This window comes from Dipteris shenzhenensis, chromosome 20 (assembly GCF_047967505.1).
Source record: "Dipteris shenzhenensis isolate YYH24624 ecotype China chromosome 20, Dip_SZ_1.0, whole genome shotgun sequence".
In the NCBI taxonomy this organism is placed as follows: domain Eukaryota; kingdom Viridiplantae; phylum Streptophyta; class Polypodiopsida; order Gleicheniales; family Dipteridaceae; genus Dipteris; species Dipteris shenzhenensis.
The window spans coordinates 5,861,192-5,875,653 of NC_141615.1; the positions used below are offsets into that span (position 1 = coordinate 5,861,192).

The 14,462-nt window shown below is 45.2% G+C and overlaps 1 protein-coding gene across 1 annotated transcript in view; it reads left to right on the forward strand.

Annotated features, from left to right (window-relative positions):
• Window positions 1-14,462, forward strand: part of LOC147889174 (squalene synthase 8-like) — a 100,364-nt gene that overhangs the window by 55,763 nt on the left and 30,139 nt on the right. Inside the window, exons 8-9 of the mRNA XM_087391235.1 lie at window positions 10,812-10,958; window positions 11,042-11,117. Coding sequence (XP_087247361.1) covers window positions 10,812-10,958; window positions 11,042-11,117 — 223 coding nt within the window. The remainder of the gene's footprint in view (window positions 1-10,811; window positions 10,959-11,041; window positions 11,118-14,462) is intronic.

Here is a 14,462-nt window from a genome sequence, read left to right on the forward strand (position 1 = left end):
CAACACTGCCTTTGGGATTGCAGACAGACGAGAATCATATGGAAGGGGATTGCAAGACTTTTCAGCACTTTTGTTCGCCTACCTTTCTATATGACCTGGGGATCAGTGGCTTGGCTTACTCTTTCAGGGCCCCAAGTATTTTTTGAGAGACTTGATTCCTCTTGGGCTCTTCACATCCGACGACACCTTGTGGAGTCGTGCTCTCTAGAGGATGTTCCGGCCACTCTTTTCAGGGCTGCTCACTGGTCGACTCTCCAGGGGAGATCCTAGCTACCATTGCAGCATGGCACATTTGGAGAGCCAGATGCACTGAGGCTTTGGAGGGTTCTCAGGTTCACCCTTCTCAGATCTTGGCCAGTACTTGGACAGATACGATACACACTCTGATGGCCATTTGGGCGACCATGCAGGGATCATCTCGAGCAGCCTCCTCCAAGAGAGTTACTGTTCTCAGAGATTGGAGAGACTCTGAGACTTCTACAGGGTTGAGATGGCATTTTCAGCCTCAGCCTTGGTTTCTTTCTACCCCATTCCTCTGAGGTGTTTTTTACTACATGCTTAGCATGGTGTATTTCCGTACAGAGCTTGCTCTAGCAGGTTTCTTTCTTACTTAATAGAAGTCTCTTTTTTGAAAAAAAAAAAGAAAAAGGTCACACCTTTGATTGGAAAGCTCAGAATTCATGTACATGACTATGTGTAGACCACGAAGAGTATTATGTTTCACCACTCAAGCATTATGATGCTATTTTGGGTATGCTGTGGTTGCATAGAAAGGAGGTAGTTCTTGATTCTAAAGCAAGAACCCTGAGTTTTGTGCATCGGAATAAGCAACACAAGATTTTGGCCAAGGAAAAAGGCGAGAACATTTTTGTTGTATTAAATATTTCCATTGCTAAATCAATAAAGTCTGCAATTTTTGCGTATATGGTCTTTGTTAAAGAGAAAGAGGGTGAACCAATGCACGAGCTACTTTCAATCGTATGATGGACAAAATTGTCAAATCCTACAGGCACTTTCTTTGATGATATTTTGGTCTTTTCTAAGACAGAAGAAGAGCACAACAATGAGTGGTATTGTCTTGAATGGCAGGCGAGTTGTTAAAGTCTCCACACAAAAGACATTGGACAGCCATGGATATTGTTTGAGGGAGGCCCACATTCGAGCTCTTGTCGCAGAAGTTTGAGAGGCATAAACAGATGCTATTTCATAGATAGCAGCATGACAGATGCATCTGATCACCATCCATCGACCCTGGGTGTCATTGTAAGCAACCGTGGGCTGCATATCATGTTTCACTAGCATGCAGACCCCCGAAAAGTGCATTGTACCAGCATAAAAGATATCATAACCAGCTTAGTGACCTTGCTGGCCAGCCAAGAAGTGTTGGTTGTGTTCCTGTAAAGAGATTACATCGGGGTGCATTCTATGTACATAGTGCCAGAAAAGTCTCCACTTATTGACATTGCAAAGACCTTGAACATTGTATGTAATGCAAGTATTTGAAGTAGACATTGAGATATGTACCGTCAAACCAAAAAACATAGTAGAGGTATAAGCTGTCAGGCCTCAGCCATGACATCAACGTCCACCTGGCCTCCTGGATCATTAGCTCTGTAATCCTCATCATTGTCACATACAGGGATTCCCCTCTTTAGCACATCAACCCACAGTTGAGAAGTTAGGCTATCAGCAGGGGCAGAGGTCTGGAAGTTGAGGCATCCCAATGGCGAGATTGTAAGGGTCGTGGCTTGAGCCCAAATACCTTTTTGGGTTGTTGCCAGGCACCTTGGAGAGGCATGAGATTCTGAAATTTTGCCCTTTCCCTTATCCTTTTGCTTGGCTGAAACCTGAACCACATTTTCTTTGAGAGGGACAGATTTAGATGTCACATCACCCAGCTTGGTAGGCATAGCCTTAGGCCCCGGGTCATAAGTTGGGGAGGAAGTATTTTCTGGAGCAATGGCTGTAGGTGGGAGCTGATGCAGGACTGCAGGACACTGTGAGGCTAGGTGGCCAAACTTATGACATGTGAAACAAGCACCTGCAAATACTCCCCATTTCGCCCAGGGGAACATCCTCCACTTCTATCGCAATGGAAGGAGGGGTTGGGTGATCTATATCCCAAAGAACACAAAACTGATTTCGATTACCCGAAGGACGGGGTGGGCATACAACTTGCCCCAAAGTAGCTGCCAGACTTGGTAACTCAGCCCTCATATAATCCGGAAAATCCACTACCTCAACCCATACAGGGCAGTGATGTCGAATGAGACCGTGATAATCTTTATTTGGCGACCATGGCATGACATGCACCATTTGTCTGCCATAGAATAGAGGTGACATCTCCAATATTTGCTGACGATATGAGGCATCCAAAAAGTGCACTTCATAAAAACCTCGAGAAGCAAAGTATACTCCTTCAACAAAGCAACCTCCCAACAAAGCTTGAACCCACTGAGCCACATCATTTGCTGAAGGTAACTTCCCTGGAAAGAAAATGATAACTGCTTGCTGAGAGAACTTTCGAAGAGGAGCGACCAATGAGGGCAGCTTCAGCTTATGTTTAAGGGCCGGGGGAGGTTTGGCCCACTCCTTCCGGCTGTGATGAAATTCATCTTTGAGCATGTCGAAAACATAGTGAGCATCTACAGAAGCTGCAGTAGAGAAATCGACTTGCTGTCTTTTGGAGTCCCGGGTCGAGTCCTTGTGGGAGTAACTTTTAAGCTGGTCCTCCATGGAGGTATGCAGGTTGGGATTGATGAAATTGCATAAAAAAAAACAGAACTGCACGGCAAAGAGTACGGACAAAGAGTACCGGGCAAGAGTACGGATTGTACGGGCTGTACGGACCGTACGGGCAGACGGAAGAGGCTGTACGGAAGAGGCCGAACCATACGGGGAGGCTGTCAGGGCGCGCAGAAGCTGTACAGTAAAAGAAAAGCAGGCGGGGATGCTGACGGAACACGGGGGACTAGGCTGTACGGAAAGAGGCGGGGGGGTACGGATATACAGAAGGGGATTCAGAATGGATACGGGGATGACGACGAACAGAGGAACGGAGATGCTCGGGGCTGCGCAGGGAGGAGATGGGCTGTTCCCACAGCCGTATGGTGGACGTACGACGTCCGTACAGTTGTACAGACAGGTCGTGAGCCTATACGGGATCGTGGCGAGGCTGAGCAGCAGGGACCCTCACAAGCTCTCCACACACACACACCGCAGACATTACACACACACACACACATACGCACACACACTTTTTTTTGGGTGAAATCTTATATTTTTGCGTGGGAAACCTCAGAAGAGGTGAAAACCCACCATGAAGTACAAAAGTAAAAAGATTACAAGTAGGCTCCTGGAAAAATCTAGGAGGTTGACTGAAAACTGGAAAAGTGAAAACAATCACAAATCACCAGGGGAGGCATCCAATAGGATATCTGCCAAGGTGAGATTATTCGCTTGCAAAAACTGTTGTAAAGGAACCACATCACCATCAATAAAATGAAGGTGTTTTTTACCCTTGTGATTCTTCTTTAGATAAGCATGCACTTGAAATTTTTGAATTACAGGGTCAAAAACCTGCTGCAACGACGGATGAATAGTGTCCAGAGAAAAGGTAGAGGCAATTGCTAGATCCGACATTGATGGAGCGTCAGTATCTAGTCCAGCAGAGGTATCCATATTAACAATCGTCGTCTGAGTAACTTGCTCTCGCAAATCCACAGTTGGTTCCATAAGGCCATCTTGCACTAGATCCGAAGAAGAGAGATCCACCAGTAGCTCAGAAGATTCTGATTCAAGAGCCGGAAATGTTGTCTGAGTCTCCACACCAACCAAAGAAGATTGCTGAACTGAAGAGGGATCTATGGAAACTAGAGCAGGAGATACAGAGGATTGCTATGCCTGCTGCTGCTGCTGAAGAGACAACATTGCACAAGGATTGCTCGAAAGAAGAGGTGCTACAGCTACCAAAGAAGTACCACCCTTTGAACTCACTGGACGCCATTCTTTATTGGGATGAGTAGGAGCAGCTGAAGAGGGAGGAGGAGTAGAAGACAGCTGAACTGGCAGTGGAGTAGGTAAAAGAGCAGAGGAAGAAACAGGGATAAAGGAAGCCGACCGTGAAGAAAAAGAGCAAGCTCTTGCAAAGTGGCCCACCTGTTTGCATTTGTAACAGGCTGTAGGAAATGAAGCGAAATTGAGCCTAATGCGGAACAGATGGGAAAAACCGAAATCAATATCCATAGTCGAGGGCACAGGCTTCTCCATGTCCTGCAACACACATAGCCGAATATTCCTACTGGCTTGAAAGAAAACTTGCCTCGGGACATGCAATACTCTGCCCAAAAGTGCTGCTAGGGCAGGACGATGCGAAAGTAAAGAAACTGGTAGCGCCTTCAAGGTAATCCAAACAGGACAATGAGTAAGTAGAGTGGTTGTCGGATCAAGCAGAGGATCCCAAGGCATAACATAGGCAAAAGATCCAGTGCTAGAGACACCGACACGAGTCACCAAATGCTCTACCACATCAATTGAGGAGCAGTGAGCATAATGAAAACCTTTGCCAATGAAGACAAAGGAGGAAATAAGATCGGGACCCACTCCAACATCAGCCCAGCGACGAAGTTGATCCTTAGAAAGAACCTTGCCCATGAAATAAAGACAAACCCCAAGCTGTTGAGCCTATCGGAGACTGGAGAGCACAGGGGCAAAGTCCAAAGAGACAACCAAAGGGGCACCCGAAGAAGGAACTGTTGTAACCGAAGCAGCACAAAGACTACGAAGTAGAACCTATTGTAAAGAAGATGAAGGACCATCTGAGGACTCCAACTTTGCTGATTTGACTAAAGTCGGTGCCAAGGAGCCAGCACGTTTCCGTTGCAAAGAACTATGAGTGAAGGCACAAGAAGTAGCTGTAGTAGAAAAGACGAAAGGACCTGAGGCAGCTAGCACCGTATTAGAAAGCTCTCGGGGTTGTTGGATGGACGCATCAATGAAATGAACGGTAGAGGGCTGAGTAGAGGGAAAAAAGAAGGGCATAGTAGCAAGGCTATTAGAAACGGACGGGACAGATGATGTCGTAAAAGACGACGTAATATCAGACGGTGTAAAAGCAGATAGCGAATTAACAAAGGTAATAAGGGAAGGTTGGACTGACGAAGTAATAGCAGACGACACATTAACAGCGTAGCTTAGAGACGGAACCAGAGACGGTTGGACAGCGCAACTCAGAGACGGAACGAAAGAGGGCTGAACAGCGCAGCTTAGAGACGAGGAAAGGAGACCCGAGACAGAAGAGGAAGAGATGGACGAAGCTCTATGCGCCATCATGAAAGTTCTACACACACACACATAGAATGGGGACGGGGGAATGTGTCTCTCTCTCTCTCTCTCTCACACACACACACACACACACACACACACACACTTTTTTTTTTCGTGAAACCAGTAACTATATTATTAACATGAGATCAATGTACATGACATTAGACTCCAAAAGAGAGCCTAATGGAAGAACTCAAAAACAGTCCGAAAACACTTGAAGGCTAGTAGCATCCAGGTCCCTCGCGGCATAACTATCATATAGAGATTGCTACTCATCCGTTATTGTTGCATATGGACCATCTTGCAGATACAGGGCAGCTTCATGGCTTGCAAATTCCAGGGGCACAGCAGTTTCTTGCATAGGCATATGTTGATGATTCATATTTTATGCCGAGGAATTCTCAAAATGATCTCTCTCATTTGATGCATACTCTGAATGATTTTGGCATAGCTGTTGGACTGCATATTAACTTTCAGAAATCAAATCTTCTAGCATTGAAAGAAGCTGATTGGCATGCACTTCTCTGGCCAGGCCACATTATCTCTTCCCATACTATTGTGAGGCATTTAGGGTATCCCATTGGCTGGAATATCACCCCTCAACAACAGCTCAAATGGGTGCTTCAAAAGATAAACAAGAAGTTGGAATACTGGCATTTGTCCACTTGGCCTCTACATGTTCGACTTCGGATAGTACAGTCTATCATCATGGCATATGTGCAATTTTATTTGCCGCTTCTTCCTTGGTCTTTCAAGCATTTGGCCTCCTATACGTCCCAGGCTATGGAGATATTTTGGAAAAGCAAATCTCACAAAAAGGTTTTGCGACTACTTCCAATGCAGTCCGTTTGTTCTCCTAAGACTCATGGGGGACTGAATATTCTCAATCTTCAGTTTCATATGTTGGCAAGAAAGAGCACCATGATTGTTGATTTTTTTCAGCAAAAACAGCATGGGCTATTATGCTAGCAGCTATGTGTGGTAACATGAAACATGCATATGGGCATTGGATTACAGATCACTGGGAAGCAGTCATGTCCACATTTCAGGGGAAAATTCCTGGTTGTCCTATTTCTACTGCTTTTATTCATGATTGGAAGAGAATTCTCTCTTATGCTAAATGGTCAGGTGCTTCTTCCCATCATGGTAATTCTCTTCGCTTGGAAAGCATCCATTGAAGCAAGGTGTTGGAATCTCCTCTTGCTCTACAGGCTCCTATTAAAGCATATAATCTTATGAAATTGGGCATAAGATTTGTCGGAGATGTTGTGGATCAACATGGTTATGTGCTTTCATTTCCACAAGCTTGCAGGACATTCCCCTTGGGTCTGCATCATAGGCCCATCTGGAGAATACTTACAATTATGTTGCAGCCATTTGTTCCTGTTCCTTCACTGTTTGTACATGACAGATTACTGGACTGGAATCTGACTTTCTTATCTCCCGATATCTGCTTACTTTCAATGCATAATCTGGCCTCCTCGATGGTTTACAGATTTCTTCTTCCACCACCATGGATTGATAAGCATGCCAACACGCTTTGGAATTTGGATAGACCTTTATCTTGGTGGCAATCACAACTCAAGAAAATTTCGAAAGCTAAATTGCCATTGAAACAGAGGCTTTTCTTTTGGAGATGTATTGTGGGAGCTTTTTCTATTGGGGTGAAATTGGCAGCACGTCGCATTGCTTCCCCTTCCTGCCTCCGTTGTTCTCATCACCGTGAGACAGTTCCCCATTTGTTATGGTCTTGCCCGCACTCTCAGATATTGATCACTCATGTCTCTCATTTGTTGCGGCTTCGGTTTCCCTCTATCAGATTCGGGAAACTCTTCTGGATGTTTGGATGCTCCTCAGCTCAGATGTCTCCATTCCTCCTTTTCTTTCACTGGGTTCGTTTTTGGGTACTATGGACTATTTGGACACAGAGATTGCATTCTAGGATGGGACAACAGTTTCCTCAGGCATATGCTTTCTTCAGAATGTCACACACACACACACACACACACACACACACACACACACACACAGAGCACTAGGGCCCAAGATAATATGTTGGGCTGCCCCTCCCCCTGGAAGGATTTTATTATCAAGAGAAATTCTGAATACAAGCTTCAGCTCTCAGGCTGAGTTACAAAGAATACATGAATCCATATTTTACAAGAGCTCATAGCTCATTTCTTTCTTGGCAAGATGCCACTTGTTATAATTTTAGCCTAAGTCCTAATTACATGCCACGTAAGGGAAATTCTGGAGCCTTTGTAGCACTTGGTCATGCGGGTGATCTCCTGAATGCTTGCTAAGCTCCATATTACTTGGTTCTTCAACTTCTCTTGGTACTTGCAACAATTAACTAAAGCGCGCAACCATGGCACCCATTAATGGTGAGTGCTTTGCATGCAAATAATAATTGTAGTCAGTGTGGGCGTCCCCACCAAGCAAACATGTGCACATAACATAGAACAATTTCTTTGGTTGACCAAGGTCAACCCTCTTGATCATAATTAAGGGGGTTGACGGACAGTAGAGGCGCCTTAATTATGGCCAAGTCTCTCCAACCGAAGTTGGCACATCTTGGTTAACCGTAATCAACCCTGTTGGAGTAAGCCAAGTCTTGTTGACCGAAGTCAACACTCTTTGACCGAAGTCAGCTCTGTAATGCTTTGGTTAACCGTAGTAAATCGTCTTGGCCTAAGCCAAGTCCCCCTAATCAGAGTTGGGCTTACTTAATCAAAGTCAAAACTTTGACGAATAAAAGATAACTGTTTGAACATAATTAAATAAATGAAGCACTCTTTAATTATGATCAAATAAATGGTAAATTGGAACTTTGATTTTGGAGTATTTACAACTTGGTGACACTCTCTCCTGCTAACTACTATTTGAACTGAAAGAATGATGCACTCAAAACACAAGTGGAATTGTGGAGTGAGTGTGAGAATCAGAGGGAGAGAATATAGTGGGCCTCTGAAGAGGGTATTGAACAATGTCTGGCCCAGAGGGCTGAATACAGTTGTAAAGAAGCATGCATCATTAACATGTAGATTGCTTTTGTATTAGATTCTTGCCTTATTAGGTGTGGATCGTATCTGTAGCTCTGGCAGTAATGGAGTGCCTTTATCTGGCTCTTAGGACGCCACACAACATCATCATGAGTCTTGATTTGTGCATGGGGGGATGTGTTTCTTTTTTTTTGGGTTTTATATTCAATGAACTGCTGTAGTATATGGCATTACTACCACCAGCATGACACTTTAGTACGCCATGCTAGCTAACCAAGCTCCTACATGTAACATGCTCATTGCATTGGTTGCTCTTTTGATTTGAGTTTGACGTCTTTTCTTGCAGACTTGCCTGAGAGTTTTGTAGATAGCAATTTTTACTTCATGTTTTTGATATCTTGAGTTTGACGTCTTTTCTTGCAGACTTGCCTGAGAGTTTTGTAGATAGCAATTTTTACTTCATGTTTTTGACATCTTGACTTACCCTGCAAGTCAAGAGATGTGTAACTGAGGTATGATTTGTCATATGATTTTTGTTTAAAATCGCTTTTTGTCCTTTTTGCTCTTTTGATACTCCATAAGAACGGAATTTTATTGGGGAAATGCAGTCTGAGAGGTTCAACCAGGAGGCGTTCCTGCTCAGCCAGAGACTAAGTGGAGCATGCTTGTACAGCCCATGTTCAATATGCCAAGGATTTTCAAGCTGCTTGAGTTAGCAAGGGGGATTTGTTTGTGCAGTAAATGTTAGAAATCAACCAACAGAGTGTATGCACAGTGGAAGACCTATAGAATAGCCCAGGAGCTCACACATTGTGTGGTGTGGGTGGAATCCCAAACTTCTATACTTAATGCACGATACAATAGAGGGCCAAAGTCCCACCAAACCGTGGTCCTTTGTCCTCACCAAAAGGTGATGTCCTACTACCTTTGAGACATTCCCTGATGAGCGTATGTAGACCTTAGTCTCAGTGTCTGGTCCTCTGCACCTTGCTGTCCTGATGTCAGCCTAGGTGTAGTTGAATGGGGAGTATCGTGAATGTGAGGTGCCAGCGGAATGATCAGCCGGACGTGTTGGGCAGCTAGGGTTTTCTTGCAGCCCTTCTTCAAGCTTTGTCTGCAGTGGACAGCCTGCCTTGGTCCTCCTGGATGCAGCCCCGGGTGGCTGCTCCTTTTCTCCAAACTGCTCCCAGAAGGCTGCCCAAGGGGCCCCTTTTATAGGGGAAAACCCCCTAAAAACTGACCGACTCAGGCAGCCTGTTTGGCTGGACCCCGGCAGGCCTTTTTGGCCGACTTTTGGCAAGCCTTAAGCAGCCCTAACCAGCCGACTTTCCAGTCAGCCTGTAGAGGAGTATGGTTTTGACAAAATTGGTAGATTAAAAGTGTTGTCATTGAATAGTAGCATTTATGATGATACAGTTGGAAAGCTACAAAAGGGCTGATGATTGGCCTTTTTTGCCTTTTTTGCCCCCTGGAATGGCTTCACCGGAGTTCAAGGATAATGCATGGACTCATTGAAAATTAATTTATTGCATTCTACTTGAGGTTGAGGAGTGTACTCTGCATGTGTTGCTCCTCCTGCTTTGCATGCTCGTGCAAGTTTCGGAAAGTCGCCTTGGAGAAAATTGTGCTTTGTTTGTTGGACGTGGCATGAACATTTACACAAACCTGAGACTGTTGGCCTCTGTATAGTGTTCCATGAACCGCATAAACATGTCCCACTTGTTTGTACTTCTCATAATATACCTGCCTCTATGTTGGCCGGATTTCCATAGTAACAATCAGAATGATTTGTGTTTCTTCTGTATAATTATCATCTGCGAGGAATCCTCAAGGACATACTTAGAGTGAAGCCTTTACCGGCATACCAGTTTGAACAAGGGCATTAGAGCTCTCTACTTTTTAAGCCAGGCAGGCCCTCCTGGGCATGCCAATGGGAATAACTGTTACTGACATATGTTTCTGGAAAGGGATGGATATCATCTAACAAAATCCATTATAAGTTCCAATTTGTACTCAGATCGAGTTCCTATTTGTATTGTGATTAATTCTAGTCATATGAGTTTAGACACGTTGTTGTTTTCTAATGCTAGTTTCCTGGTTCACGAAGAGTGCGAGCTTTTATAAGTCTATAGTGTGGCCACAATATTTTAGCTTTGAGTTCATTGCTTGTGTTTAGATTAAAAAGTCCCATCAATAATTGAGCCATACAATTAACTCCATCAAGCCAATAAAAAGTTGATTTTGTTCAACTCTATAATCTTAGCTTAAGCTTCGAAACATTTCATCACGGCAAGTTAATGTAAGTGGGGCTAGAAAATGTGTTTGATATATGCTTAACTTTCAGACTTAGGCTCGCTAGAGCCAAAACTACATTACTTGAAGCAAGTGGGCTTTGTGTGCCCTCGTATTCATAGTTTATTGTGGGTATTAAGATGATCAGGCAGCTTTTTTTTTGTAAATGTGTGTTTCTGCTGCATTTTGCAGGATTTTAAACAGGAGGAGAATGCTGAAGCAGCTGTAGCGTGTCTAAATGACATGATCACAAATGCATTAGCCCATGCCCTTGATAGTCTCAAATATATGTCTGCCCTGCGTGACCCTGCTGTCTTTCGCTTCTGTGCCATACCTCAGGTACTCTCTGCATCAATAGCCGCTGCTATCTTGAAGTTTTGTTTTTGAGTAGCTTCTCAATATGCTAGTCTTGCCTGTTGTAGATTATGGCCATTGGGACGTTGGCAGTGTGCTACAATAATGTCAATGTCTTTAGAGGAGTGGTCAAGATAAGACGAGGTGAAGTCTCTCTTCCTTCTATCTGGATAGGCCAGTTGATTCTACATGACTTGGTTTTTCTTTTGATGGAGATGATACCATCACATTTCAAGATATGTAGAGATCTTTGATTGAAGACCCCCTTGAAGTATGTGCCAGTTTGACATTTTGAGGGGCATAGGATTGCATTATCAAGTTTCCCTTTACCCTTTGCCATCCCTGATGTGCCACATCAATGCGACCGAAGCTGTTACCGTGGCAGGAGCCTCCAAGGCTGTGCCAAAGCACATTACAATTGAAGGAAGGATAGCTGTATACTTCTGGAGAAACTTGGAAAGTGTAGTGTGAATGGAATCCTGGGTACATGGTGAAGTCCAGGTCATCCACTAGGAAACCATTGTATCACAGGATGGGAAAAAACGAGGGGTGCACCCAAGTGCACAGGGTTTCTCTCCATCCCCCCCCCCCCCCCCCCCCCCCCCACACACACACACACACACTATGTTTCTCTCCATCCCGCCCCGCCCCCCCCCCCCCCCCCCCCCCACACACACACACACACACACACAATGTTTGAAGCAAGATGTGATGTGATCTTGGACTTTGAAAACTTGTTGAAAGATCGGATGGGGCTTTTGGAGTGGGCAGAGATCTCCACGTGTATTCTTTGCCCTTGGCATCGATTGCCAACTGTAAAGCTTGTCCCTAGTTTTGAGGCAAAGAAGGCAATGAGGCCTGCTATGCTTCTCTCTCGTAAGTGCAAAAGTTGCTTGAAGGCTGAGGTTTACCTTGAGACCTACTCGGTGGCAAGGGCAAGAGGATGCAAAGCATTGGATCTTCCTGCCTGTAGAGGATTGTAACAAATCGGTGATCAGAGATTGAGATGCTATTACAGTAAGTAGCACGGTTTTGAATGAATGCCGTCTCTAACAAGTCATCATATATACCAGGGTAGCTAGCCCATGTTGGCTAGGGTGGTTGATGAAACATTTGGAGAGATCTTGGACTTTGTTGAAAATGATATAGTGCAATTTTAGAGAGAAAGAGAGAGAAGTAGAATTTATTAGCGTCCTCGAGGGGCCAAAAATGACCCATGGGACTCGTCTCAATACAATGTAAAAAGAGTCTCCTCAAGGAGAGGGGTCAGGAGTCTATGAGTTCCTAACGATAAGTAAAAAGACGAGTGACAAAAGATCCCAAAGTTACTGGAGAGGCAGTGGAGAGAACTGATGTCAATTGAGCGGAGAGAGAGAGAGAGAGAGAGAGAGAGAGAGAGAAAGAAAGTTTATTAAAGTCTTCGAAAGACCGATGGGTCTATGAGACTATGAAAATCCTAATACAACGAGCTGTGGTAGTGGAGCTACTAAACGAGCATCCATACTAATGCAAAATGCAAAAATGCAGAATGGCAGTACTAAGTCCTAAGTACAACATAGTCATGTCGATGGTTGACTATATATCAATCTCAGCATCATCATCAACATCATCATCATCATTAGCATCAGCAGGATATTAGGATGGATGAGGCTGTGGAGGCATGAAGTCGACAATAGAGTGCTGTCGGCCACTCAAAGGTGTAGTCCTGGCACGTCTCCTAGTCGTAGCTCTGCGTCTGACCAAGGCTACTGTGACCCCCGTCGGTCGGGCTCCGACTCTAAACAAGGAGGGGATGTCCCCAAGTGTGATCTATGTGTCGACTCTTTGTGTGAGCTGTCGGGCCACGATCATGTCGGGGCCTCGTCTCGTGGGGGACCATGTGATTTGGCTCAAGGAACTCCATGATAGAGCTCTGAGAGGGATGAGCCGAGGAAGCTGCTCCTGTCTCCGTGCTTGGAGTATCCTCTTGCGGTGTCTAAGTACCTCATGAATGAAACCTGCCAAACACCGCTGGTTTGGATAGGAGAGGAAACGGGCCAAAATCCCATAGCTATCTCTAAAGAGGCAGTAGAAAGGCCCTCAGATCTCATAGTAAACAGGATACCTGAAGCTGAGTTTCTCCTCTATCTGAACCTCTGCATGTCACACATTGTGCATATGCGCCTCTGCTTGGGTAGTCGCTCTGCTTTGTTGCTCTCGATGCGATGGCTCGAGATGTATTTGAAGATCATGACCTTCATTTTACCCAGGTTGACCTTTAAATCATGAGACTCACAAAAGGACTATAGTGCGTCAAGGTGTCTCTAGAGTTCCTCTGCCGAGGAAGACAAGAGAGCCACGTCATTTGTGTAGAGCAATATCTGGATCAGTGTGCCCGCAAGAGAGCAACCTACACCCCCCTGTGTCTGCATCATTGTCTGAAGCTCGTCAATGTAGAGGCCAAAGAAGGTAGGTGATAAAGGACACCTTTGTTTGACCTCGATAGTGCTCATGATCTCGTCTGTCCACCCGGATCCTGCCCGAACTCCGCCTGAAACTCTCTCATAAAGTGCCATGACAGCCCAAATGATCTCTTGGTCATAACCCAAGTCGTGTAGGCGCTGTATGAGGCGGGCTATTGGAACCGTGTCAAATGCCTTAAATCCACAAAGCAACAACAAACCCTCTCCTTCCGTGGGTGAATGACAGCCTCGTGTAGTGAGCGCGTGACAAGGGCAGCACGATCCTCTAAAAGGGGTATGAAGTCAATATAAGCGAGAAGTATGTAGAGACGGTCAGAGTAAGAAGGTGAGTGATCCCGGTGAAAGCGTGTATCGTGGTAAGTGGAGTAAGAACTGAGTGGGGTGGAAGGTACTATGCAAAAGGGGGTGGAGATGCTAAAGAAAAGGTATGCATGATTAGCCGCTGGAGGGAGAGGTGCTACAGTGAAGTCAGTGATGCGAGATGTGAAGGCAGGGGATCCCATGATGTAATGAACAACCCTGGAGCCTCCCCCATGTGGAAAGCATGTGAAACCACTTGAAGCGGGCCATCTGTCAAGACCATTATAGATAATGAGATCATGTATCTTGCCGAGGTCTAATAGGGCCTGCCCATAAGATGAGAATGGACCTGGCTTGCCAAGGTCAATGTCTGCCAATAGAGTGGAATCATCTTTGAAGTCAAGGAGTGGTACCTGACGGCCCCCTGTCCTCGCGTTAAAATCCCCTACTAGGAGGACTTCTCTACGGCTAGAGAAGTCAACGATGGACTGATAAAGAGCAGCAAATGGGGATGTCTCCTCATCACCTCGGATATCTTTGGCAAAGTGGGAGGTCTCAGGGGGGATGTAGCAAACTGCAACAAACAGATCCCGGCTGTCCATGTGTCGAATCCAGTTCCAAAGAAACCTGGAATGTGCATCTCTTTGCTATATTGAAATGGTCCCCAGAAGTGTGGATGTGAAAGGGAATGCAACTCCACCTGAACCTCGAACTCCCCCTGTATCCC